At 39.6% G+C, this 27,517-nt stretch overlaps 1 protein-coding gene across 1 annotated transcript in view; it reads left to right on the top strand.

The window, feature by feature from the left end:
• The window catches only part of LOC124544678 (rabankyrin-5-like), a 426,179-nt gene extending 410,423 nt beyond the window's left edge, over positions 1-15,756 (top strand). The window contains exons 22-23 of the mRNA XM_047123303.1: positions 6,697-6,795; positions 15,128-15,756. Of these exons, the coding sequence (XP_046979259.1) occupies positions 6,697-6,795; positions 15,128-15,254 (226 nt within the window). The 3' untranslated portion in view covers positions 15,255-15,756. The remainder of the gene's footprint in view (positions 1-6,696; positions 6,796-15,127) is intronic.
• Positions 15,757-27,517: the final 11,761 nt, after the last annotated feature.

Here is a 27,517-nt window from a genome sequence, read left to right as displayed (position 1 = left end):
GTAGGTCCTCCTGTATGTGGCTGGATAAGTTAGTTCCAAGGTCGAAGGAAGGCAATGGCATACCATCTCCAACAGGACCATGTCTAGCAAAGCACTATGATGCTCAAAATATACTTTGGATTGATGACTGCCTTATTTTACTGATCCTCTCAATACTGTGCAAAAGTGCGTCAGTGGTGTCTTACAAACAACAATGAAGTATGATGATGATGATGATGATGATGATGATGATGATGAAAGATACAGGAGCTTAAAACTATGATGCACATCCCATATTGTGAGGCAAAAAAGATGTAAAAGGCTATGCTGGCCCCCCCATCTTCATTGACGCCTTTGCTTCAGATCTTAAACAACCAATTCAGAAAACTGATCTGGTGCACAAATGGAGGTTGCTAGTGTCACCACTAGACCTGTGTTTGTCAATGCATTTGTGTTGTTGCAGTTATTTTGAAGCCCATACCTTCCCTCAGAACATCAGAAAAGGCTGTGGTTTCTGACATTGTGGAGCTCCCTGCCCCTCCAAAGGTCCAGCCTCGTCCACTAACAAGTTCTAACACCACCACTGCTGTGGTTGTCTCTGCAAAGCCTCCCCAGGCCAAAAAATCAAAGGCAGATCATCAACTGTTGGCAGAGAATAAGCAGTCCAATGTCGACATCACTCTGACGTCTCTTCATGATTCATCTTCAGAGCTGATGGACCTCAGGGCCAGCCTGGGGCACTGATCTTGCCCCAAGACTGAGCTTCCACCCATTCATTGTGCCGCCCCCCCCCCCCCCCCCCCCCCTTGGCAGAAAGACAGGGTGAAAGTACTGCCCCTGTGATAAATGGTTTCCATACTTCGGTGGAACATTAACGGGTTCTGGACACATGTGAAGGAACTGAAACTCCTAGCACAAGAATGCCCCCCTTGTTTGTGTTTGTAGGAATGCATTTTAAAGCACCTGCTAACTGTATACTATGGGGCTATACCCTCCATTGCAAGGACGACTGGACTGTGCAAAGGACCAAGGGAGAGGTTATTGTGTTCATCAATACCACACACCACTCCTCTGCTCTGTCACTGGCTACTGACCTGTAAGTGGTTGCAGTTGAAATCAATGTGTCCAAGAGATCATTGTTTACTTGTTGAATATACCTATGCTTTCACAAATCTTATAGAACAACTCCTGTGACCATTTCTCCTACTGGGAGACTTCAATGCCCAAGCTGTTCTGGTCTCCAGCCATGGCAGATACTGTTCAGTGGGAAGTCACTGATGACCTTCATTCCAGTGACCACTTCCCACTCTGCAAGGGCGTACTGAATCGTGCTCTCCCTGAAAGAGTGCATGGATCATCAGCTGAGCCATCTGGATGCTGTTCAACCAGCCAGCTGTGTTTGAATGCCACAACAGCATCCAGGAGTGCGTGGACCTCATCACACAAGCGGTCCAACATGTCACTGACATATCCATCCTGATGTCCTCTGGTTATCTTTGGAAGCAACCTGTGCCTTAGTGAACTGATAAGTGATGTTCAGTGGGCCAGGTCATGCACACAAAGTTTAAGTGCCAGCCAGTGGCAGGCAACCTCACAGCCTTTCAATTGGTGAGGACCAAGGCTCAACATATTGTCAAGGAAGTAAGAAAAGATTGTGGCAAGTTTTCCTGGACACTGTACCAACCATTCCACAAGTTCTACAACAGTATGGAAAGCCATCAGGAGGACTTCTAATAAATGCAGTCTCTTACCTGTAATGGTATTGTTGAAACAAGATGTCTCCAAGCAACAAGAAATGCCAAGAGACATTGCACAGGCAATGGCAGGTTAATTTGCACTATCACCACTGCTAGCCAATATCCAGTGTTGTAGTATTATCGTGTCACCAAGGAGAGGATCGAGGTGGACTTTTGGTCACACCAGTTCGGAATCTGCAAGTACCTATTAACCATTGGGAGCTGGATTTGACACTGTCTGATGCTCACAATATGGCGCCCGGTCCTGACCCTATCCAGTACAACATGCTACAGCACTTGCAAACAGTGTCAAAGGAAATCCTCTTATAATGTTTTAGATCAATATGTCTGACAGGCCAACTTCCTGACTTGTGGCAAGAGGCAATTTTGATACCTCTCCTCAAACCAGAAAATGGCCGAATGTGTTCCAGCATGGTCATCTGTTGTCTCATCTGGGTATGAGAGAGAAGGCAGCTCCTACGGCACTCACAGTGCGGATTCAGGAGGTGTATGTCAAATATCGACAGCCTGACCTTTCTAGAGACAGAAATCCGGCAGGCTTTCGAACATAACAAGCATTGTCTGGAGGTATTTTTTTGACATCAGTAAGGCTTACAACAGTAGTTGAAACACAGTATTATTAGTCGACTACAGCAGTGGGGCTTTCATGGGCACCTCCCCATCTTCATTTGGTACTTATCAAGATGACTTTTGATGTGTAAAGTTGGTGACGTGCTGTCAGATTTGTGCAGAAGAATGGTGTTCCCAAAGCAATGTTTTTAAGTGTCACTCTTTTTGCTAAAGTTGCTGACAGTATAACGTACAGAGTTCTGTGTAGCGCTCCTTATTTGTGGATGATTTTGCAGTCTTCTGCTCTTCCGTGAATACCATCACAGCAAGTCTTTTGTTGCAACTTACAGTCGAAAGGTTTCAGGATTTGGCCACAAAGACTGGCTTATATCTTCTGTAGAGGAGTGACAGGGAGAGGGAGAGGGGGGAGGTGCACATGTTCTTATGTCATTCTCCTTGTATTTCTTGAAGTGTCTTAGCCACAGGTACTGGGACAAAGTGTGTCCGCTACAGTTTTATAGAGCCTTTGTGCAGTCACAGCTGGACTACAGATGCACAAGTGGCAGTCTTATCTGAATATTATTGATGCTATACATCATGAGGCGATCAGGCTGGTCATGGGCACATATGGAACCAGCCACATACCCAGTCTCTACACTGAGGCTGGTGAACCATCACTTCCAGTTCAGTGGCAACTTATCACGGCGTATTAGGCAAGTAACTTCCTTACTACTCTCACTTCCCCAGCATACCATATTGTTGGTCTCCAGCTGTGGAACACCACCTTACCAACTGTCCGTGGGCAGTGAGTTGGTTTTGGATCTGCACAAAGTGTGTGGTGGAGTCCATTGGTATGGAGCATGTAACAGATCAAAACTGGGATTTTAACCAAGTGCTACCCTGATCACTGCAGAGGCCCAGAGTGATTTTAAATTTAATGCAGTACAAGAGAGGTTGCATTCCTGCTTATGCTTTTAATACTTTATTTTTTGACATTTTAATTGGGCACCACTGCTGTATTCATGGATGGGTCTAAATGGGATTTTGATGGTTCTGTTGTATTTTTCCCCTGATCCTGAAGATCCAGTTGCCTCCAGATTTTACTGTATTTGATGCCAGTTATCCGGGATCTTGAGGGCACTGGAACAGATGAGATTTGCTGTGTCTGCTAAATGTCTCATCTGTTAAGACTCCCTGAGTGCTCTTCAGTCTCTGCAATAAAATAGCCCAGAATATCCAGGGTGCTCTTCTCCACTTACAAAGACTAGGGAAGCTGGTATGTTTCTGCTGGGTGCCAGTGCACATGGGTATTGTGGGGAAAAAAAGCAGAAAATGTAGCAGCCAAGGGGACACATCATGACCCTCAGTTAGCTCAGTGTGCCATCCCCCTGCCTGCTGTCACCTTATTGTTGAGGCACAAAGTTGTGCATCAATGAGAAGAAGGACGGCTAGAAGTGGCAGACAGTAAGCTGCATCCACAACATGATGCTCCTCCTTCCTCCAGCCGTGCAGGTGGGATGAAGTTGTTCTAACTCACCTTCTTGTGGGCCACAACCCAATGATGGATGGCTTTGCTACGGCTACATGACCCTCCAGTGTGCGGTGTTTGTGGCATACAGATTACTGTGTGCCACATTTTACTGGACTGCATTTTATTTGCAAACCACAGGGCAATGGCAGATTTACTGACAGACCTGCCCACTATTTTAAGTGACATTCAGATGAATGTGGTTAGAGTTTCAAGGTTTTATGATACATCAAACTTCTTTTCTGAAATTTCAGGAACATGTTCTTAATGTATTACAGGATGACTGGCTCACTCACATTTTTTGCAACTGCTCAGCCAATCACAATTCCCAGCACTGTTACTTTAGCTCCTCTGTCATTTTCTTTATGCTTTAATCCCAGATTTAGCACCTTTCACCCTTTCTCGATTGTCTTATGGCATATAAGATCGACTAACTGTGTGGGTCAGTGCAAGTGAGGAGGTTAGTGTTATTTTGTAGGTTTACTCCTCAAAGTGTGACAACTTTTTATCCACATTTGTTTCTTTTAATATTTGTAAGGGTGCTTATAACCTTGTCATTGAGTGTGCATGAACTCAGAAAAACAAAACAAAAAGCACTCACTCTCTCACTCTGTCCATTCTGAGATCAGTTTTCCATGATTTCCTGTAATCTTTGGAGGTGACTGGCTGGTACAGTTTCATATACCAGGGGTCTCTTCTAAGAATCATCAGGCACATTTTCTATGGTGTTTCGACAGAAATTTGCAGTTACTTTTTTACAATGTGTGGATGGAGTTAGCCACTGTAACTGCTGCTCATCATGTTTCAGGTGACATCTTTGAGTATGGGAAGGTCAGTTTGTTTCTGGTTACAACCAAAATATATTCTTTTTTTAATTTGAATTTTATGTGCCAGTTTGATAAAGTGATCCAAAACTAATCCGGTGCAGTACATGAAGTTATGAAATGCTGTGTAGCCCTATCTGTTTATTTTGTTCTCTCTGCCATGCTTATTAAACTTCCCTGCTTCTCTCGTGTGCCAGGTCATGTCATATGCATACTATGTCATATGTCATACTACCACCATGCAGCACTGCTGCTCAGTTACTGGTAGAGTACTGTTTGCTTTGTTTTTTGCTGTCCTTGTGTTAAAAAAATTTATTGAACTGAATATTGCACTAGATTGGTTTGGGACTTTTCTGTTGTATAGCTCCATAAAATTCTATTAAAATAATGCATTTTGGCTGCAGTGAGGCACAAACCTTTGTTTTCCATTGGTACTGCCATCATGTGAAACACACAATGAGCAGTATTTGTTAAAGCTATAAAAGATTCTTTCCGTCATTCTAGTTGTACTGAGTAGCACAACTCATCTAACCACCTACTTGTTGAGTGGATATAAAACTACAATTTTGTTGAGACTTCCTGCCAGATTAAAACAGTGTGCCAGATTGGGACTCGAGCCTGGGACCTTTGCCTTGCACAGGCAAGTGTGCTACCGGCTAAGCTGTCCAAGCATGACACGCAACCTGTCCCCACAGATTTGCTTCCACCAATACTTCGTCTCCTACCTTCCAGACATCACAGAAGTTCTCCTGCAAAACTTGCAGTACTATTGCTCCTTTCTCCCAGGAATGAATTAGTTGGTTATCTATGCCTAGGAATTCGAATAATCCTTTTAGCTTCTTGGCGAGAGAAAGTGTCAATTCTGTAGCGACAGCAGCTGGACAAAAATATGGAAACTTTACAAGAAATGCATGCTTGAACATAAATGCAGATGTTAGCCAAACCTATAGATTGTGTTGTTTGACCATAAACAGCACCAGTGCATCATCCTCGATGCGTAGCAAGTGTCAGTTGTGGTCAGAACAGTGTTCTGTGTAGTTGAGAGTGCACTGTGTTGGAGCGAAGTGACTTTGAACATGGGCATACTGTTGTTGCTTCTATGGTGAGTAACCATGATAGCCTAAGTGGTTGGTGTTTCAAGAGCCACTGTATCAAAGATTCATACCACATTCAGGAAAGTGGAAAAACATCATTCCCTATGTCACACTGCAGATGGAAGTGTGTGTTGAGTAAACATGACAGAAGGTCATTGAAAAGGATTGTGATGTAAAATAAGAGGACTACAGCTGCAAAAATCACTGCAACTGACTGTCACACTCCCAAATCCCATCAGCACCAAACCAACATGAAGGGAAGTGCCGAAACCATAAAACCTGTATTATGGAGTAATGGAAGAAAGTCAGTTAGTTCGATGAGGTTTGTTGCACACTGTTTCCAACAACATTTTGAAAATGACACATGGTGAGGGTTCAGTGATGATCTGGGCAGCCATATTGTGGTATTCCAGGGGCCCCATGGCTACTGTTCAAGGTAACATTACTGCAGAGGACCATGTGACCATTTTGGCTGATCAGGTCCATCCCATGGTACAATATATGTTCCCCAATGGTGATACTGTATTCCAAGACAACATGAGCCCTGGTCACACAGCTCACATTTTGCAGGACAGTTTTTATGAGCACGAGCCACCAGTTGTGAGCAGGCAGTGTTAAGTAGTATATGTGCAACTGTAGTTTATCAACATTGTTGTCACAAATCGCATCTCACCTGGCCACCACTGTCTCCAGATCTCAATGTTATTGAGCCTTTATGGTCTATTTTGGAAGGAAGGGTGTGTGATTGCTGTTCACCTCCATAATGGCATAAAATAGAGAAGAATGATTGCAATGACAAGGTGTAGCCTTTACTACTACTACTACTACTACTAGTAGTAGTACTTCATGCCACTGAACAGTATGAATGTGTTCAAATTACAGCCTCATGTTATTCTCTGATTATGGTGTTCATATATTATTCTATGAAAAATAGCAAAGATTTGAACATAGTCTTATTTTTGCAGTTTGCTGGATAATTTATCCCAGGAGCCACCTTGGGCAGAAGGTGACATTTGTTTGGAGTGTGGTATTAAATTTGGACTGACTATACGTAAACATCACTGGTAAGTGTCAGTTTCAAAGATACGAACAAATTTAACTAACACACAGTAAATTAATGATATCATAGAGTTTGTTTGTAAAAATAATAAATTTGAAAATTTTGGCATGCATTCGCATGCATGCACGCACGCACGCACACGCGCGCGCGCGCGCACACACACACACACACACACACACACACACACACACACACACACACACACACACACGGAGAGGGAGAAGGAGAGGGAGAGAGTGTGTGTTGTTATCTCAATTTGCATTCTGTAAAGGTTTCTATATTGGGAAAGCAACATTTCATCTCACCTAGTCAGTTCTACATGTAGTAAAATTAAACAAGAAATAACAAGAAATAGGACTGTGTTACCATTTTCTGTCTCCTTCCCAAGGACTAAGAGAGGCCTAAGAGTGTGCAAACATTATGGATGATTTGTGAGTGTGATTGAGGTTAATACCAGGAAATATATTCTATGTGTGTTTCAGAAGGAGATAGTCTCAAGAATGTGATGAGTTACATGTGAAATATTAAGTATCCCACAATGACCCAACAGCTGATAACCTTTTGAGAGACCTTAATAAGAACAGAAGAGAGAAGTGGCCTAAAATAACAACAGCAGGACTCGACTCAATGTAGTTGGAATGCTTGCATCCTTATAAGAAAACTTGGTACAGATCTAAGTTTGTCATGTACAGCTGCACATGTAAATGCCAATTCTGTTGCAGCCAAACTAATGAAGATTTCAAACACTAAAACAGACAAGACATACACACAAACTATGAAAAAGGAATTTTAAATAAACAGGGTCCATGTAGAACCACATCCAGACTACTGTGACATCCCCATTGAGGAACTTGATACAGCCTTGAATGTGTTAAATGTAAATGAAGTTTCTGGCTTTGATGGAATATATCATGTGTTTCGTAAAGTTGCCAGACGTAAAACAAAACTATGGCTCACTGAATTTTTCAGTGAGATTCTGTGAACTGGAAAATTACCAAAGCTTTTCAAACAGGCTAAAATAATTGCCATCCTAGAACTAGACAAAGAGTGAACTGATGCTTCTTGCTGCTGATCAGTATCACTGTTCAGCATGATCTATAAACTACTAGAAAGACTTACTCTAAATCACATTCAAGAGGTCATTGATCAAATCACCCTTGTCAGACAAGGGGGCTTTAGGAAACATTGGAGCTGCTGCAGCCAGGCCTTACTGTTGACAACTGTAGTAGAAGCGGGATTTCAGCGAGGTCTCAAATTGGCTGCAGTTTTTGTGGGTTTTATAGCAACTTATGACACTGTGTGGAGGGAGGGATGGCATTGAAGTTCATTGAAATCATTCTGTGCCAAAAGCTGTCTAGTTAACAACATGCCTTCTGACAGGCACTTTGAGTTGTTCCTGAAGGGATAAGCAAGCTGATGGGGAACTATAAATAATGGCCTGCCTCAGAAAACAGTTCTCTCCCCATCCTGTTTAACCTGTATATTCATGATAGGCCAGACACACACTCCATGAAAATCCAATATTCAGATGTCCTCGCACGAGTCTTCCAAAGTAAGGACCTGATGCACTGTGAGAGTGTGCCGACATTTGATATGGTGAAACTTCGATAAAACTGAGGTTACTGCATTCTGCCTAAGTAGTAAAGACGCCCAAAGGAAGCTACATGTCTCTTTCAATGGAATCAAAGTGCCACGTAACTACAATCCAATATATCTAGGAATCACTCTGGATAGGTCCTTGACATTCAAACAACAGTGCATCAAGTTGTCTAAGAAACTTGGCTCAAGAATAAATGTACTTTGCAGTATTATCTTAAGCAGCCAGGTTGCGGGCACCAATACTCTACGCTCAGCTGCACTCACTCTTGTGTATTCTGCTGGAGAACATTGCAAAGATGAGCCAAAGCCTGGGTTTTATCGGCATAACACTTAAAAGATGCAACATATGTTCCAAGGAGAGTGCCTACAGTACACTTATCCATCCTCTTCTGGAATATTGCTCTGCTAAATGAGATGTGTACTGGATAGGACTGATGGAGGATATTCAGAAAGGTCATAGAAGGGCAGCTCATTTATTGCGAAATAGGGGAAAGAGTGACAAAGGCAAAATACATTAATGTGGGGCGGGGGCAGTAATAATGAAAACAAAGGCATTTTTCATTGCAGTGAGATATTTTCACAATATTTCAGTCACCAAATTAACACTCTAAATGCAAAAATATTTTGTTGATAACCATCATTATAAAATAAGAAGAATTAGAGTTTTGCTGGAAATATTGAAGTGTTCATTTTTCCCGTACGGTATTCGAGAGTGTAACAGTAAAGAAATAGTCTGAAGGTGGTTCAATGAATCCCCTGCCTGCAGAGTAGACATGTAGATGTAAATATAGGTATTTATCAGTGTAAGTGGATTAGCACTAGTCATAATTTGTTGTTAGTATACTTTACAAACGAAGATGGCAGTGGATGATTTATTTTTACCATTCCAATTTTGAAGGTGGTCATTGTAAGATACAAAATTTTTCTGTGTAATGAAAAACATTAATTTTTGATAGTGGGACTGCAGTTGCGACATGATATCACAGATGGAGATCATTCCACAGCATGTGGTAAATGAGGAGTATAGGCTTTGTGATGGGGATTGTTTGATTGAATAAATAAATGAATGAATGAACAGCATACAGATCTTGACATTTCAAACAAGTATATCACCATTCTTGTTCAGTTCTTTAGCTTCTTAATCAGGATTACTGATAGTTTCATTCAGTGCATGTGATGATTTACATGTCTCTTTTCATAAAAATATGTACATTTGTCCATAATGCCATATTGTCCATATTATCATCCAACTGGTACGGGGCAGCAGTAAATCAGTGTGTCCTACCAGTCATCACTTTAAATTCAAGGGGACACTGCAGATCAAATAGTCTTACTGTGATCGTCTGTGATACATATAGATGATGAACAGTTCCAACAGGAAGGAAACAGGAGCTTATGAAATAACAAGTTACTGGAGAATTTTGAAGATTCGATTGAACTAATGAAGAGATACTGGATTGAATTGGGGGGGGGGACAAAACATTCATGGGATAATTTGACTAGAAGAAGGGGTCAGTTGATATTACATATCCTGGAGCATGAAGGGATAGACTAATTTGTAATGGTGGTTAGTGGAAAAGGGGAGATGGGGGGGGGGGGGGGGGATTGTTGATGGAGACCAAGGTTCAAATGCTGTAAGAGGGTTTAGATGGCTGCAGCAATTAAATGGACAGGAAGCAGCCTTGTACAGGAAAGTGTGGAAAGCTGCAACAAACCAATTTTTTAACTGAAGACGATGATGACTATAATAACCACTTACAGTTGAAGATCTCAGGGATGGGAAGATAAGTAGGTGGAGTAGGAAGAGAAATAAGTAAATTCAAATGGCATGTAGCAGGGTTCTCAAAAGTGTGATGAAGAAACAAAGATCAAATAGAACTAAAATCAGAACAATTGTTTTACAGTGGAGGATCAGAGCAGAGGGTAATTTCATGTGTAGGCATTATTGTAACAGAACAGCTTCTTTTGTTTTTAAAATAAGCAAAAGATAATCCAAGAAAACATTAAAATGTAGTCGCCACTATGCTCACATTCTAATAAGCAGATAAAAGGCATGTACAAAGGGCCACTAAAAGTGCTAAATGACAATTAATCCTCCTATAAAACAATTATAATAGTGACATCTGATAGAAAAGAAGAACAAAAACTGAAAAATGATTTTTCAGTAGAAAACTTTGGATATAGTATCAGAAATGACAGAGCTCATACATTAGTAGAATTACTGTAAAGTATTAGCAAATTTGTTGTTTAGACATTCTTTCACAAGAAAACTAATAGAAAATGTCCTCATGGACTAAATAGAACTGGAAAAAAACTTGACAGTATTCTATCAAACACTAAAGAAATTAAATAATAAAGCAAATAATTATCATCCTAAAAAATTAAGAATATACTGACATAAGAAAAGACTCCCATTATTTAATTACAAAAATATGTATGGAAATCACTAAAGATATTACAGGTACAAAGAAGGAAAAAGAAACATTTATTTATGAGAAGGCAAGAGTTTACAATAAACAATGTATGTTTCTTCAGCTTCTCCTGGCATACTTCATGACATAACAGTTCATGGGTGAATAGCCTGGTGTCAGTGTCCAATGGGCACAATATTTGCACCCAGGTATGCATGGTGGTGTCACCTCTGCTGTTCCATTGTCTGCCTGTGAAATCAGTCTTTTGTGGGGTATCGCCTCATCTTCTTAATCAGACTAATTATGTATCCCAGATTTTACTAAGGATGTAGCCACAATCATGTTCGATCAGTGGTTCCCTTACTCAGATCTTGATGGATTCTTTAATGACACACATCAGAAGATAGACATTGGGTCAGAATCTAGTAAGGTCATAATCCATTCCTTGTAATTCCGATAGACAATGCCCCATGACCACTGACTTGTTGGGCTGCTGCAATTGCTGTTGGTGTTCTTGACAATGATCTTAGACAGAGTGCTCTGTTCAACTTACATATGTCTTGCCACATTGGCAGCGTATCTGGTAGACCCCAGATTTCTGTAGCCCGAGGTTGTCTTTCACATTACCAAGCAGTGCCTGTGGTGTTTCCAGAAGTTTGTCCTATCTCTCTGGATAATGTGCCTCAAACAGGAATAAATTCAGTGGCCACCACCCTTGTAAGGTTCCTCTTCTGTTTCTGCTAGTTGTGCGGGACACAGGGCTATCTGAGACACATCTTGATGTCATTATACAGGTTGACAATTATTGAACTATATGAAATAAAATCATCACAATTTCGGAACAGTTTGCATTAGGCCAGTCAAACTGCACGATTGGCTGTAAGGCATGATGGGAATTAGTATGCGCTGTATGGAATATCGGTGCGATATTCCGTGATGGCACGGTGACTATCGAATGTTACTTGAAGGTTTTGGAAGATGATTTCATCCCCATTATCCAAAGTGACCCTTATTTTGACAAGATGTGGTTCATGCAAGACAGAGCTCGACCCCATTGAAGCAGAAGAGTTCAAATGGTTCAAATGGCTCTGAGCACTATGCGACTTAACTTCTGAGGTCATCAGTCCCCTAGAACTTAGAACTACTTAAACCTAACTAACCTAAGGACATCACACACATCTATGCCCGAGGCAGGATTCGAACCTGCGACCAGAGCGGTCGCTCGGCTCCAGAATGCAGCGCCCAGAACCGCACGGCCACTCCGGCCGGCAGCAGAAGAGTGTTCAGTGTCCTGGAGGAGCACTTTGGGGACCGCATTCTAACTCTGGGGTACCTAGAGGCCACTGGCATGGGCCTCAATTGCCTACCATATTCTCCAGATCTGAGCACATGCGACACCTTTTTGTGGGGCTGTATTAAAGACAAGGTGTCAGTAATAACCACAAAACCATTGTTGAGTTGAAAACAGCCATTCAGGAGATCATTGACATCATCAATGTTCCGACACTTCAGCAAATCATACAGAATTTGGTTATTTGTCAGCGCCTCACCATCGCCAGTGATACCAGGCATATCAGACATGTCATAACCTAAATCCGAATATCTGTAGTGACATTTACATGTTGAATAAAGGGTGTGCACACCATAGTTTGTATTTAATTTACATTTTTTCATATAGTTCAGTAATTGTCACCCTGTACTTACATCCCAATGGTGGCTAGTGCAAGCAAATGGAAGGAGTAGCCATGAGGAGTTCACTTTCACATGTTGTCACCAACATGTCTAAGGAATACTTAAAGGAGGAAGCCCTGGAGTAAGCCCAGTGGAAAACTACCTGTTTCTTCCAGTATGTAGACACCTTCATCAAATGGCGACATGGGAAAGAGACAAGTTGTGAATAAATTCCTTATACATCTGAGTTTTGTACACCAAAACATCAATTAACCATGGAAGCTGAAGTAGATAGTGTGCTCCACTTTCTAGATCCCCTGATAAAAAGAAGAGCAGACAGTATGTTGGGCCGCAGTGTGTGACAGAAGAAGATGGATACCAATCTGTATTTACATGTGGACAGTTGCCACCACATGGCGCATAGCAGTGGCATACTAAAACATAGATACATAGAACTTAAGCCCTCCAAGACAGTGAAAGTCTCAACCAAGAACTTGAACACCTAGGATGGTGTTCTGGAAGAATAGCTACAAGAAGAGGAAAATTCGGAGAGCCGTACTACTACACTCACTTTACAACTGGTGGGAATAGAAGAGGAATCTCAGGATGATTGTGGAGCATTATTCAGAAAGATACTACAAATTCTCTGGAAACTTTAAGGGAAGATGGTCTGCTGAACACCAGATAAAACAGGGACACAGCTTGGTAGTGTCAAAGATGACATAGGACTACATAAATCCAGAGTTTATTAGATATACTGCCAATGTAGCAAGACATGTATAAGAGGACAGTGCCTACTGTCAAAGATCATTGCCAGGAACACCAATGGTTCATCAGATTGCAGCAGTCTAACAAGTCAGCTGTCACAGGACATTGTCTATTGAAATTACATGGAGTGGATTACAACCGTACTAAGATTCTGATCCAGACGTCTATGTTCTGGGATTGTGTCATTAAAGAATCTATAGACATTAGCAGACTCATTTCATTAACATTGAAGGAATTGCATGGATCATGATTTGCAACTTCCTAGTTATTTTTCATGCTGAACAACTGAAATGATTGGCAAATCCTGGAAAAGGAATAACTCAAAAATATTTTGAACTGTTAAATACAGAGAAAGAATGGATATTTATACAGAATTAAAGAAAAAATTACATAGCCAGTATGGAAAAGGTGACATTATTTTAACTAGGATTGTTTTAAATTTTGCTTGTTATAGTAAGTAGGATTAGGAAACACATGAGGCATAATGAGAAACAGGGAGATGGGTTGTCAAGTTCCAACTTGACAACAAAAACCTCACCAAATAATGTAGAATAAGGACAGGGAAGTCGTCAGTCAATGTATGAAGCGGATCTAAAATAAACAAAGAAAAACACTTTGGCACGGTCTTAAATTTAGAGAAATCTATAAACAGCCCACTTCTTCATAAAATAAAAATAAATAAATAAATATTCTTTAAAATTATATTTTAATTTTTAGTTGCATTATACTGATACATAAGATAGTTTAATATTGTGAACAATCCTTTGTATGTCATTCAGGATTACAAGCTTATGAATAGTAAATTGAGTTTGGTCATACTGCAGTTTTAGGTGAGCTATATTTGCCAAGTAGAATAAAAAGCTTACTTTTGCCATCATAGTCAAAGATGGTGATATGCCAACTATATAACAATATATGTTAGAACCCATCCAGATGCTTTCCAGTAGTGTACATGGAAGTCAGCATATTTCTTACACAGTCACGGCATGAAATGGGATAATAACCAGTAAATCTTGAAGTTATAGTCTCGTAAGAAATTTGAGTGTAACTTCAATGTGCAATTAAAGGAAAATTTGATTATAGCCACATCATTTAGGGGCATTAGCCCTGGTATGAAGAGTAGCTTCATACTGCGCTTTGAGGATTTAGTGAGAATGAAGCTAGGTCACATCAAACCAATTACAGCTACAAACAATGTTCAACACACTGGATCTGTAAGGAAACAGTAACTTTATGCCATACAGCAAAGTGCAAATAAACAAATAAAATAAACAAACAAAACTGTGATACAGTATTCCAAAGAACCTCACATAACACAGATGCTTCACCTTCACAAAAGTTGTATAGGTATCACAGAGATAAAAGAAATATGTGAAGGGTATACGAGGCACAAAATAAAAATTGGTAGTGTATAAAATTTGAAAATGTTCATGGTAGGCAGAATAATAGATTTGACTGATGAAAAGAGCTCAGATTCAGATGGAAATGAATGAAGGAAGATGTAATTAGAAATTGAAGGTTGTGTTAGTGGTGGTGATAATTATATACACATATATATCATATACATCAGAGTATCAGATAGATAGGTGATGAAATGAAGATACATAAGGGGAAAGAGGAGGGTTGGGAGGGGCAAATGACAAATTTTTAGAGAAAGAAGTTACTAAACAAGTCCTAGTTAAAATGGAAAAGTATGTAACAAAAATTTACATTTTTGCTACTCAACATTTTACATGTTCTGTTTCAGTAACTTGTGTCTTTGGTACAGTGGAACATTTTATTCATTTAATGCAAACAGTACAATGTTGTTTATAAAATTGTCATTTCTCAAATTTCTGTTTACCTGCTTCCTTATTTAATGTTTTTGATTATATGCCTATGTTTCAGCCGTCACTGTGGCCGAATCCTGTGCAGCAAATGCTCAGACAGAGATGTACCTATCCTGAAGTTTGCACTGAACAAACCAGTCAGAGTATGCAGTGTTTGCTTCAATGTATTACAGGGAGCTAGTTAAAGTGAACTACTTCTGCTTGCCTTCCCCCAACTTCTTTGTGTGTATAATGTCACAAAATACAGTAATGTTATTTTCTCTGAAACTGGAATAGCTGTATTTGGTAGCTAGAATAATGTTACAGGGAAGTAATTGTTAATTACTGAAAATTCTATAAAAGTTAATAGTTTGGATCTTGTTTATCAAGGGTGTGTGTGTGTGTGTGTGTGTGTGAGTGTGTGTGTGTGTGTGTGTGTGTGTTTTGACAGGGGGAGGGGAGGGGACATTGCTTCACATTTAACTACATTATTTCAGCAGGTTTAACCAGTTGCCTTGTACATATACCTTTTTTAAAATATTGAAATTGTATTTAATTATATTAAATAGTTGTCACATCATTCAGCTAATAATATAGTTATCTGAATGGGACCAACATTACATCATTTTTTTATACAATGGAAGTAATCAAGTCGATATATTGTACTGTTAAATAAATTGGAAAATATATTACTTAGTTTTGAAACTATGATAATGTGTTTATAACTTGTATGAAATTATGGGACACAAGTGAAAGAACCAATGAATCTTCTGTACATGCTACATTGCATTCATGAGGCCAACCCACAAGGGAGACACTGAAGTAGTCGTATAACATTTTAGCATCTCCTTTTTGATATCAGCTCCATAACAGTTAGTGAGATATTAATGCTACTTGTAATTTTTAGACACATGTATAGATTTTAAGTAAAAAATTCATGACTCAAGTTGTTAATAACAGCTTTATGAAGAATGAAATCAAGAACCATACACAGCTAGATAGTACCGTACACAACAACTGCAGCCCTATTATGATATTCGTTGAATATGAGAAAATAGACTAGGAAATATTGTGTAATGATCTCTCTCTAAATTTTTGCTGTGCGCTTGTTATAAATGACAAAGGTGGATATTTGGTTTTTTCCCATATTTTAAAATTATTTTAATATTCTTCTGAGAAAAGTATTTGAATTATTTGTTGGACTTACTAATGGTATGAGATGAGATGCTTTCAGGCAAGAAATACTTGTTCTTACTAATTTTATTTCCTAAGTCCGTACACGCAAGTGATTCCTTTGAATGAGCACAGCTGATTTTTCTTTCCCATCCTTGAGTCATTTAGAGCTTGTGCTTAGTCTCCAATGACCTTAATGTCAATGGTATGTTAAACCCTAATCTTCCTTCCTTCTTTCTACTGTAAAATGTGATACTAGTGAATGTTTCTGTGGATAGGAGAGTATCAAGTTCTACTACAGCAATATTATTATTTTTATTGCATTACTCAAAATGGGTATTGCATTTTACCATACAGCAATGCTGTTAAATACAGTATCAAGATTCAAATATGGACAACCTAAGGGTATGAACACATCTAACATGAAAGCATGCAAAAAACCCTATAGTTTGACTTAACCACTTGATACAGAATCACCTAACTGAAGTTGGTGGTTAATGATTTCAGTATTTCATTTGTGATATCTGTTTTCTGGTTACATTCTCGCCACAATTTTTGTTTATTTCTCATGTAATATATAAGTATGTATGACACACAGAAAATATATCATGTTGTTATATAATTATATTGATGTATACTGCCCAGTAGAGGGTACTTCTTATTCATTTCTAGAGTAGTATTGGGTGCACATACTCATCATGTGCTCACATGACTATGGTAACCAGCACAATCTTTTCGTAGACATGCTATATGACTGACATACACCAACAAGAATCTAGAACCTGAAATATGCTTGATCTCTTCTTCAATGTTTGTCATCTCAATAATTTCATTTTTATCTTTTGCTTAAAAGATTTCTTCAAATGAACATTTTACTTTGGTTCTTCATGTTTTGTTATTATGGAAATGTTTTTAAGTATGTTGTCTGACTTTTTGATGGAATGGCTTGCACAGTCTGACTGAACATTGATTGAAAGTGTCGTCAGAAATATCATTTTTGGAACCATTACTCCCCACTGCCAGGAATGGAGTCTTTAGTATCAGAAGCATTTACATACCTCAGCAACAGTTAGTGACTTGCTTGTCATGTCGTGTATTCACGATTTAAGCTAAAACGCCAAAGCAGGCAAGCAACCCACAGACCTTGCTGCCAGTGGAGTTACACATGAGCAGTAATGCAAAACAAGTCAACTGTTGATAATACATGCATTATTATGTGGAATTATATTCTTGACAGTATAAAGGTATAACATGGCAGTAAATTCCACAAGTTATACTAATGTCTGACTGTAAAATAAAAGGAATTTGTTTAGGGTTGTATTGACCTAAGCACTATGTATGTATCAGCTACCATTTGGGACAAAATTATTTTAACATGCAAAACTATTTTTGAATCACAAACAGCTCTCTCAATTAAAGGGAGCTAGTTAGTTTCATAAACTTCTCATTTTATGAAAAAAATAATAATAAAAATATTGTTTTCAGGTCTAACTAGAATACTGGTGACATCCTTTAAAAGTAATGTTTCTCCTTTATACACTCCTGGAAATGGAAAAAAGAACACATTGACACCGGTGTGTCAGACCCACCATACTTGCTCCGGACACTGCGAGAGGGCTGTACAAGCAATGATCACACGCACGGCACAGCGCACACACCAGGAACCGCGGTGTTGGCTGTCGAATGGCGCTAGCTGCGCAACATTTGTGCACCGCCGCCGTCAGTGTCAGCCAGTTTGCCGTGGCATACGGAGCTCCATCGCAGTCTTTAACACTAGTAGCATGCCGCGACAGCGTGGACGTGAACCGTATGTGCTGTTGACGGACTTTGAGCGAGGGCGTATAGTGGGCATGCGGGAGGCTGGGTGGACGTACCGCCGAATTGCTCAACACGTGGGGCGTGAGGTCTCCACAGTACATCGATGTTGTCGCCAGTGGTCGGCGGAAGGTGCACGTGCCCGTCGACCTGGGACCGGACCGCAGCGATGCACAGATGCACGCCAAGACCGTAGGATCCTACGCAGTGGCGTAGGGGACCGCACCACCACTTCCCAGCAAATTAGGGACACTGTTGCTCCTGGGGTATCGGCGAGGACGATTCGCAACCGTCTCCATGAAGCTGGGCTACGGTCTCGCACACCGTTAGGCCGTCTTCCGCTCACGCCCCAACATCGTGCAGCCCGCCTCCAGTGGTGTCGCGACAGGCGTGAATGGAGGGACGAATGGAGACGTGTCGTCTTCAGCGATGAAAGTCGCTTCTGCCTTGGTGCCAATGATGGTCGTATGCGTGTTTGGCGCCGTGCAGGTGAGCGCCACAATCAGGACTGCATACGACCGAGGCACACAGGGCCAACACCCGGCATCATGGTGTGGGGAGCGATCTCCTACACTGGCCGTACACCACTGGTGATCGTCGAGGGGACACTGAATAGTGCACGGTACATCCAAACCATCATCGAACCCATCGTTCTACCATTCCTAGACCGGCAAGGGAACTTGCTGTTCCAACAGGACAATGCACGTCTGCATGTATTCTGTGCCACCCAATGTGCTCTAAAAGGTGTAAGTCAACTACCCTGGCCAGCAAGATCTCCGGATCTGTTCCCCATTGAGCATGTTTGGGACTGGATGAAGCGTCGTCTCACGCGGTCTGCACGTCCAGCACGAACGCTGGTCCAACTGAGGCGCCAGGTGGAAATGGCATGGCAAGCCGTTCCACAGGACTACATCCAGCATCTCTACGATCGTCTCCATGGGAGAATAGCAGCCTGCATTGCTGCGAAAGGTGGATATACACTGTACTAGTGCCGACATTGTGCATGCTCTGTTGCCTGTGTGTATGTGCCTGTGGTTCTGTCAGTGTGATCATGTGATGTATCTGACCCCAGGAATGTGTCAATAAAGTTTCCCCTTCCTGGGACAATGAATTCATGGTGTTCTTATTTCAATTTCCAGGAGTGTATTTTGATTACTGTCATAAAGTTGTATTAGTATCTAGGCTGGATTTAGTAACACTTACAAAATGTAATGTCATTTAGAGACATAAAATCATTTGATGTTAATATCAGGAATAAAATGAAATGATTAGTGAAAAGAGGAAAACAAATATGATAATGGCTCAATTATCACCACGGTGTTTGCACAGTAAGGAGATAAAGTGAGAATATGCAGTCTGATGTATGATAACATGCAGTGGAGTTACTGAGTTGCTCTGTGTAAAATCGTACAGCTCATCAAGTTGTGTGATCACCCTAGTGTATTTGAGAAGAGGGTGACATGTGATAACAATGTTCTGGACAGTAATTTCTGGTTGGAAAATCCCAGCCAGTTGCATGACTGCAAATCATCCCTTTGTATCTAGCTGTGACAGTGCAATATTGGATATAGTGTGTACTTAGTAGTAGAAGCAGTCATGTACAGAATGGATATCACAACTCTGTGGGACTAGAAGAGATGCATAATGTGTTAATAAGCAGTATGGACTGCCCAAAAAAACACTCCAGTTACTCTTAGGCAAAATAAGGAGATGTTCCACAGTTTTGAAGAGGGCTCACCAGACAGTTGATGCTGGTGGGGAAAGAAGAAGAAGGAGAAGAAATTCAAATAATTATGAAAACTTGGGATAAGAAATTAGAAGATGGGAGAATGGCACATGGTCCTCCAATCATTGATTCAGCAGTGTGTGATAGAGTAGGAGAAATTATGCCAAGTGTTTATCATGGTGCTCCATCACAGTAGCATTGGTGTGACATGGTGATGTGTGTAGATATCGTGTTTCATATACAGCTGAGACAAATACCAAGTCAGCAGCAGCAGAACACAAAAATCAGTGTGGAAGGCTTATAAAGTTCTGGATAGCTTGGTAAGTTTTAACAAAGAAGATACTGATAATATAATGAAAATGGATGGATAAAAAATCTACTTACTAAGCAGCAGCAGAACAACACGCATATCAAACACACAAGAAGGTTTAACCTTTAAAAACTTTCAGAGTCAGTGGCTCCTCCTTCTGGCAACTGAGTTGAAGGAGAGTTCTGGCAAAGGGGTACAGTTCAGAAAAGTCACCCAAGTTCTGGGTGGAACTTCTAGATGTTCCAGTACCCAAATTCATATCTTTGTAGTCTTAAAGAGCTCAGCTGCTATTACATTACGTTTATCGTTTTCCATGGATCCCTTGCAGAGGAGTCTCTGGGATGTGGAAAGAGTCAAAGGTGTGTGTTTTTTTTCTTTTTACTCAGATACAGGGATATTGTACAATTCTAATGTAGAGAGAGTTATGAGCTATACTGCTTGTGAAGATTTTCATCGATGGAGTAGAAGGAGTTGGCCAACAGGAACTTCTTTAATTCTCTCTGAAACCAATCATTATCACTTACAAGATCTTTGATATGCTCTGGTAAGTTATTGAATATATGAGTACCTATATATTTGACTCCTTTTTGTACTAATGTTAAGCTTTTATGGTCCTTATAAAGATTGTTTTTGGTTTTGATATTATAATCATGTTTTGCACTATTTTGTGTAAAAAGACACATGATGGAAATGACAAAGGACATCAATAGTATATGTACTGAGAAGTAGTATTTAGAATACCAAGTTTCTTAAAGAGGTCTGTGCACAATGATCGTCTCAGATATAATTCTAATGACTCGTTTCTGAATTTTGAAAATGTTCTCTTTGTGAGAGGAGTTTCCCCAAAAGATGATTCCATAACTCATTTGTGAATGGAAGTAGGCAGAATAAACTAGCTTCTTCATTTTTAAATCACCTATTTCTGCTATCATGCATACTGCAAATGTAGCTGAACTAAGGCATTTCTTTAAGTCTAGAGTGTGAGTTTTCCAATTTAGGTTGTGGTCAATTTGTAGCCCTAAAAGTTTGACACTGTCTCCAGCTTTAATTTCATTGTTTGAATAAATTATACTTAAAGGGTCAGGTATTCTTTGTGAGGTACTTAACTGTATGTACTGGGTCTTGTCAAAATTTAGTGACAATACATTTGCTGTGAACCAACCATTGACACTTACAAATATTTTATTAGCTGATTGCTCAGTGAAATCACAGCCTGATACACACACACACTGTTTTCTATTAAAAAGATAGGATGAGAACCATGAGCCTGCTACTCCTGTTATCCCATAATATTTTAACTTTTGTATAAGGAGGAAAATAATGTCGAGAAGGCTTGGGAAAAATTAAAGACTGTAGTAACAGATGCAGCAGAAAAAACACTGGGCAAGAAAAAGAAAACGAAGAAACAGAAATGGTTCAACGAAAAGTGTCAGAGAGCCGTAGGAAGGAGGAAAGAAGCCAGGATGCTATCTCTGCATAATAAGGAGAGTGAGGACAGGAGGGAGACGTTCAATGTGGTTAGAAGAGAAACAGCAAGAGTTCTGCAAAAAGAGAAGAGGAAATATCTAACTGGAGTCCTAGAATCTATAAAAGTGGAAAGCAGGAATGGAAACTCAAAGAAGTTGTTTCAGTATACAAAGGAAAGTAAGGGAGGTTATCAAAGTGAAAACCTTTTCATAAAAGATAAACGTCAAAATCTGCTAACACAGCTGGAAGGTATCCTAGAAAGATGGAAAGAGTATTTCTCAGAAATGTTAAACTGCACTGTTCCACACATAACCTTTAATTACACAATAATCTGAGAGTGACAGCATTAATAATGACGAATGTGGAATGACAGAACAGGAAGTGATCCACACCATTCAAAACCTCAAAAACGAACAAGGCAGCAGGCGAGGACCATATATCAGCAGAGATGTTAAAAGAGGGCAGAAGCAAACTACACAAAGAAATTTATAACCTTATCACAATGATCTGGAAATCTGAAACGCTGCCTGAAGATTAGAAAACTGCAATAATTTTTCCCATACGCAAGAAAGGAAACAGAATGGAATGTGGAAATTACAGAGGAATCAGTTTGCTGAACATAACATACAAAATCCTGTCGACGACCATTCTGGAAAAACTTAAACCTTATGCGAAAAACATTATTCAAGATTACCAGGCTGGATTTCGAACAAACCGCTCCACAACTGATAATTTGTTTACTATACGACAGATCTTTGAGAAATACTGGGAATTTAACAAAAACATCCACTCTCTCTTCATTGACTTCCAGCGAGCCTACGACAGCATCCACAGAAGTAGCGTCTACAACACCTTACGAGAATTTAGTATAACCAGAAAAATCATTAGGATGATACTACTGTGCATGGCTCCCAGGCAGCAGTGAAGTTCAGAGAATCCATATCCCCCGCCTTTCCAATTAAAACAGGCTTACGACAGGGAGGCGCTCTTTCATGCGTCCCCTTCAACTTTGCATTAGAGAAAGTAGTTTGGGAGAGTAATTTACATCTATACAATGGTCTCCGATTCGAACACATCTAGCTTATGCAGATGATATAGTGTTGATGAGTGAAACTGAAGAAGAACTGAAAGACATGTACAGATGTCTCGGGCAGAGTGCCAGCAAAATCGGGCTTTTGATTAAGCAAGAGAAAACTGAATATATGGAAATAGGTCAAGTCATAAACCCAAATCCTTACTTTGAAATTGACCAACATTCTAAATTCAGAAAAGTTCTCCAGTTTAAATACCTTCAATCACGTTTCAACAGTAAAAATATCATATCAGTGAATATAAATGAAAGAATAGCCTCAGGGTCAAGATGTCTGTACTCACTAATCAACCCACTCAAAAGTAAAGGTTTGCCAATAACCACAAAGATGAAGATATACAACACTATTATCTGCCCCATAGTACTGTACGATTCAGAAAGCTGGATGCTTACAAAGAATGAAAGAGAAAAACTGAATGTTTTTGAAAGAAGAGTAATGAGAAAAATCTGGGGACCTGTGTTGGAGAATGGCGTATGGAGAATTCGAAAGAACAATTAAATTTATCAGTTTATGAAGCAACCCACTATCATCCAGAAATTAAAAAGTAGGAGACTGCAATGGACTGTACATGTGGCCAGAAAAGAAAACAACAGAATAACCAAGAAAGCATTTGAAGGAACTCTCCAGGCAACAAGACCATTGGGCCGACCTCGTACAAGGTGGAAAGATGACATAGAGAAGGACATTGCACCATTAGGAATTTCGGCAAGGTGGAGAGAGGCTCGAGAGATAGAAGGCAGTGGAAGCAGATTGTTGATGCAGTGCGTGGTATACAGGGCCTGTGATCACTGAGGGGGGGGGGGGGGGGGGAGATAAGGATATCATGCTTAACACAATCAAAAGCTTTAGCTAGATCACAGAATATTCCAAGTGGTAATAACTTTTGATTTATTGATTCTAATATATCATCCGTAAAAGTGGATATAGCTTGATCAGTTGATAGTCCTTTCCGAAAACCAAACTGATTGCGAATGAGAATATTTTTCTGTACTAAGTGTTTATAAAGTTTATTGTACATAACTCTTTCAAACACGTTTGAAAATTATTGTCAATAATGAAATGGGATGGAAGTTTTCCACTGATGATTTGCCTCCTTTTTTTGTGTAATGGTTTGACAATAGCACATTTAAGTGTATCTGGAAAAGTACCATTGTGGAGGGATTCATTACATAAGTAACTCAATATGTCACAAAGTTCTGAGGGGCAACATTTAATTATGGTAGTGCTGATTTCATCATAACCACTGCAACATTTATTTTTAAGAGAGCTAATAATATTATAAATCTCTTTCGGTGAGGTAGGATATAGTTGAATTTTGTCAATCTTCCACGGAAATACATTTTTAAAAAATTTTAAGCTGTCTTCTGAGGAACTATGCAAACCTAAGTTGTCTGCTACTGAAAGGAAAAAGTTGTTGAAAGTGTCTGCAATTTTGGAGGTATCTCTAATCAACTCATTATATACTTTTAACATAACTTTATCATTTGCTGATTAGTTTTTCCTGTTTCACTTTTTACTATATTCCATATAGTTTTTATCTTCTTATTAGAGGCATTTATTTTTTCTTGAAAATAAATACATTTTGAGGTTCTGATTACATTGTTTAATATTTTACAGTATAATCTGTAATGTGATTTAGCTCTGTAGTCATCGTTTTCCCTTGACATTAAGTACAGTCTTCTTTTTGTTTTGCAAGATACTTTTATTCCATTTGTAATCCAAGGTTTTGAAACATTTAATCTATTTGCTTTGATTACTTTCTTAGGGCAGCAATGTGACATATGACCATATTAGAGAAACAGTTACATTTTTCATTTATCCCAGGTGATTTGTATACATCTTTCCAGGCTGTATTCCTCGAACAGTTTTTTATACCTTCAATTCCTGTTTCATTTATTATTCATATAATTTCCCACTTCCCGTTATTAGTTGAATCAGACCCCACTGTATTAAATGTAAGCAACTGAGCATCATGATCTGAAAGGCCATTAAATATTGGATTTATACTACAATTTGCCTTGGGGTAGTATCTGTGAAAATGTTATCAATAGCAGTGCTGCTGGTACCCATAACTCTGGTTGGGAACTGTACTGAGGGAATGAATTACAAGAAGTGGTAAGAGACTCTAGTATAGATCTTGAGTAACTATCCTCCAGAAAATTTAAATTAAAATCTCCACTTAGTATGAGTTCATTATTTTTAGAAGTTAAGAAATTTAGTACTGCATCAAGCTGTGTAGTGAATATTTGGAAATTACCAGTTGGAGCCCTGTATATTGTGACTATAATTATTTTTCTTTTGTGTGTTTCTACTTGTGTGGCACATGCTTCAAAATGCTGGTGACTACAGTATTTAAGAATGTCAATGTTTGTATAATTGTAACCCTTTCTAATGTAAGTGGCAACTCCTCCTTTCTCCATCTCTTTTCTACAATACTTTGAAGCTAAGGTATACCCTTCCATATTAAGCATTTCAATTTCACTACCTAAATGATGTTCAGAAATACAAATAATATCAACAGGATTTGTAGACTGTAGCTCATCTAAACAGATCTGAAATTCATTAATTTTGTTTTTTAAACCTCTGATATTTTGATGTAGTAAGTTTACCGGTACTTTTTTTTTTCTTCGCAAGTATTATGCTTAACATTTTCAGATACATCTTGTTGCAATTTGAATGTGTAGATAATGAGCTTAACCTAAAAAAGAACTACTTCCATGAGTTGCAGTGTCCCCCCTTAAAGAATTTGCTATCAACCTAGCCAGTATATCCTTCTCTATTCTATAGAGATGCAGGCCATGAGAAGTAAAGCCCCACCTACAAATAGTGTCAACAGGAACCAAACCAATCCCTGACCCAGCACCATCCCGAAGCAGCCGATCTTGACCAGCAGCTTCACCTACTCCCATGGAGATATTGTAGAAACCATCTCCTTCAGCTGAGTCACTGTTCCCCTTACAGACAAAGATTAGGACAACTTTGACCAGATTGATCCTCCTAAATTTGCGACCTAGACTGTTGTCCCCCTCCCCCTGAAAATCTTCTCCAAGAGAGACATCTGAACAAGCTCCACCAGTTGCAATTTTATTTTTTTTAGTTTTGATACCTTTTTATTCCTACCATTTATGTTTAGGAAGCCATTCTTTGCCTTAGTTTTCTTTTTGTTCTTAGAGGAGCTTTCTCCTCTGAACCCATGACAAAGATTTGATCCTGACCTGGTACAACTTCTCTGTGATGATTTCCGCTTCTCTGACTGTTCTATTGCCTGATCCCATTGCATGAACAACTTCCATTGGTGCCAATTCTGATGCATAGGTGTTTGAGGTCTCATCAAGTCTATTTTTGTTCTCCACTTAGGTTGCACATGAATTAGGATTTATTAGCTCGACACTATGGAGCCCTCACATCGTACAAGGCCAATTATTCAGGTAGGTCGCTTGGTATCCCTGAGGCTCCATTCAGGAGAAATCTTCTCATGTGTTGTGCACTCCTCAGCATGGGTTGCATCACACATTGGATTGTGTACCTGGGGGATTGGGGAAGGTCTATGGCAATGGATGTGGGGTAATTCTCTATTTTTAACGCAAGCTGTCTCGATGTCATGTCTGAGGTTCTGTGATATATCCACTGAGCTATAGGCGATGCTAAATTGAGAAGAATCATAAACAGTAGTAGATGGTGTGATGATTGAGGTCATAAGAAATGTGCACTAGCTTTCTAGACCTCTAGTGCTACACTTTCGGTAGAAATGATGTCTATGATTTGGAATCAAGTCTTTCCATTCAACCACATACCTGCATTGGATCCTATAGAGAACTCCTTTGATAATTACAGTCACTAGTGACTCATATTTCTTGCACTCTCATATCTTGAAACGTGCAACCTTTCTCGAACCTATGTGCTACAGTAAAATTCCAAGATGGTTTTAGGTAGCCCTTATGCATCTTGCAACTACCCCTCAGACTCTGCACTACTGTCCCTGTAGCTTTGGTCATGTGATTATTCCAATGTAAGTCGGAACTGAGTAGAAGTCGGAAAAAGCTCTATCTACCACCTTCTGCGACCTGTATAGAAACAGGCGAAGCTGAGTTACTGCAACGGAACTGTATTTTGACCATTCCACAGAAGCGAAGCCTACTCCTGCAACATGAGGTAGTATAAAAGACAGTAGAGGAACTGGGGGAAGGACGTGGATTTTGCTACTGCATTGTGGTGATTCTCCAAACTACAAGAAGGTCCTACAGATCAACATCCCTCAGAGCCCATTCACGTCTAACACCCCAACATTCTATCATCGTTATTCTGTTCCATCCACCAGAGAAAAATTACTAACTATAAAAGCTCCACTAACTTCATCCGATAGAGAACTCGATAAGATTTTTACTGCATCTCTTTCCTCCCATACATGCAAAACAATTACTGCATGTGTGTCAGCATTGAACATGTGAAGATCTTATTAAATATACAGATATTGATCCACTGCACAGACCAGTTTAAAGTTTCATCATCTGTACTGTACTAGGATGACCAAATCCCACAGACTATACTGTAATATGCAGGAGAGATTCCCTGTGAGCTTTTGTCATTTGAAATATTTTTTTTTTTTTTTCTGCACTTTTTACACTGCCATACATTATTTTTCCACCATGACTTAGAGGTCTGTGCCAGGTTCTAAATTGTCATTAACACTTTCTGATCCATTTCTTCTCGTAGAAAACTAAATGTCGCACAGTGTAAATCATGTTGTTACTGCGGCTACCATAACACAGAACACACACTGGATGATTTTAAATAAAATACACTTACAACATAAGGAAACTGGAAGAGTTTGGTGGCATTGTGGAGAGTTTCCAAACTGCTGTCCAAAAGTGATTGACGATCTCAACA

The sequence above is a fragment of the Schistocerca americana genome, chromosome 8 (genome assembly GCF_021461395.2).
Source record: "Schistocerca americana isolate TAMUIC-IGC-003095 chromosome 8, iqSchAmer2.1, whole genome shotgun sequence".
Classification (NCBI taxonomy): domain Eukaryota; kingdom Metazoa; phylum Arthropoda; class Insecta; order Orthoptera; family Acrididae; genus Schistocerca; species Schistocerca americana.
This window is presented reverse-complemented; position numbering and strand designations above follow the sequence as displayed.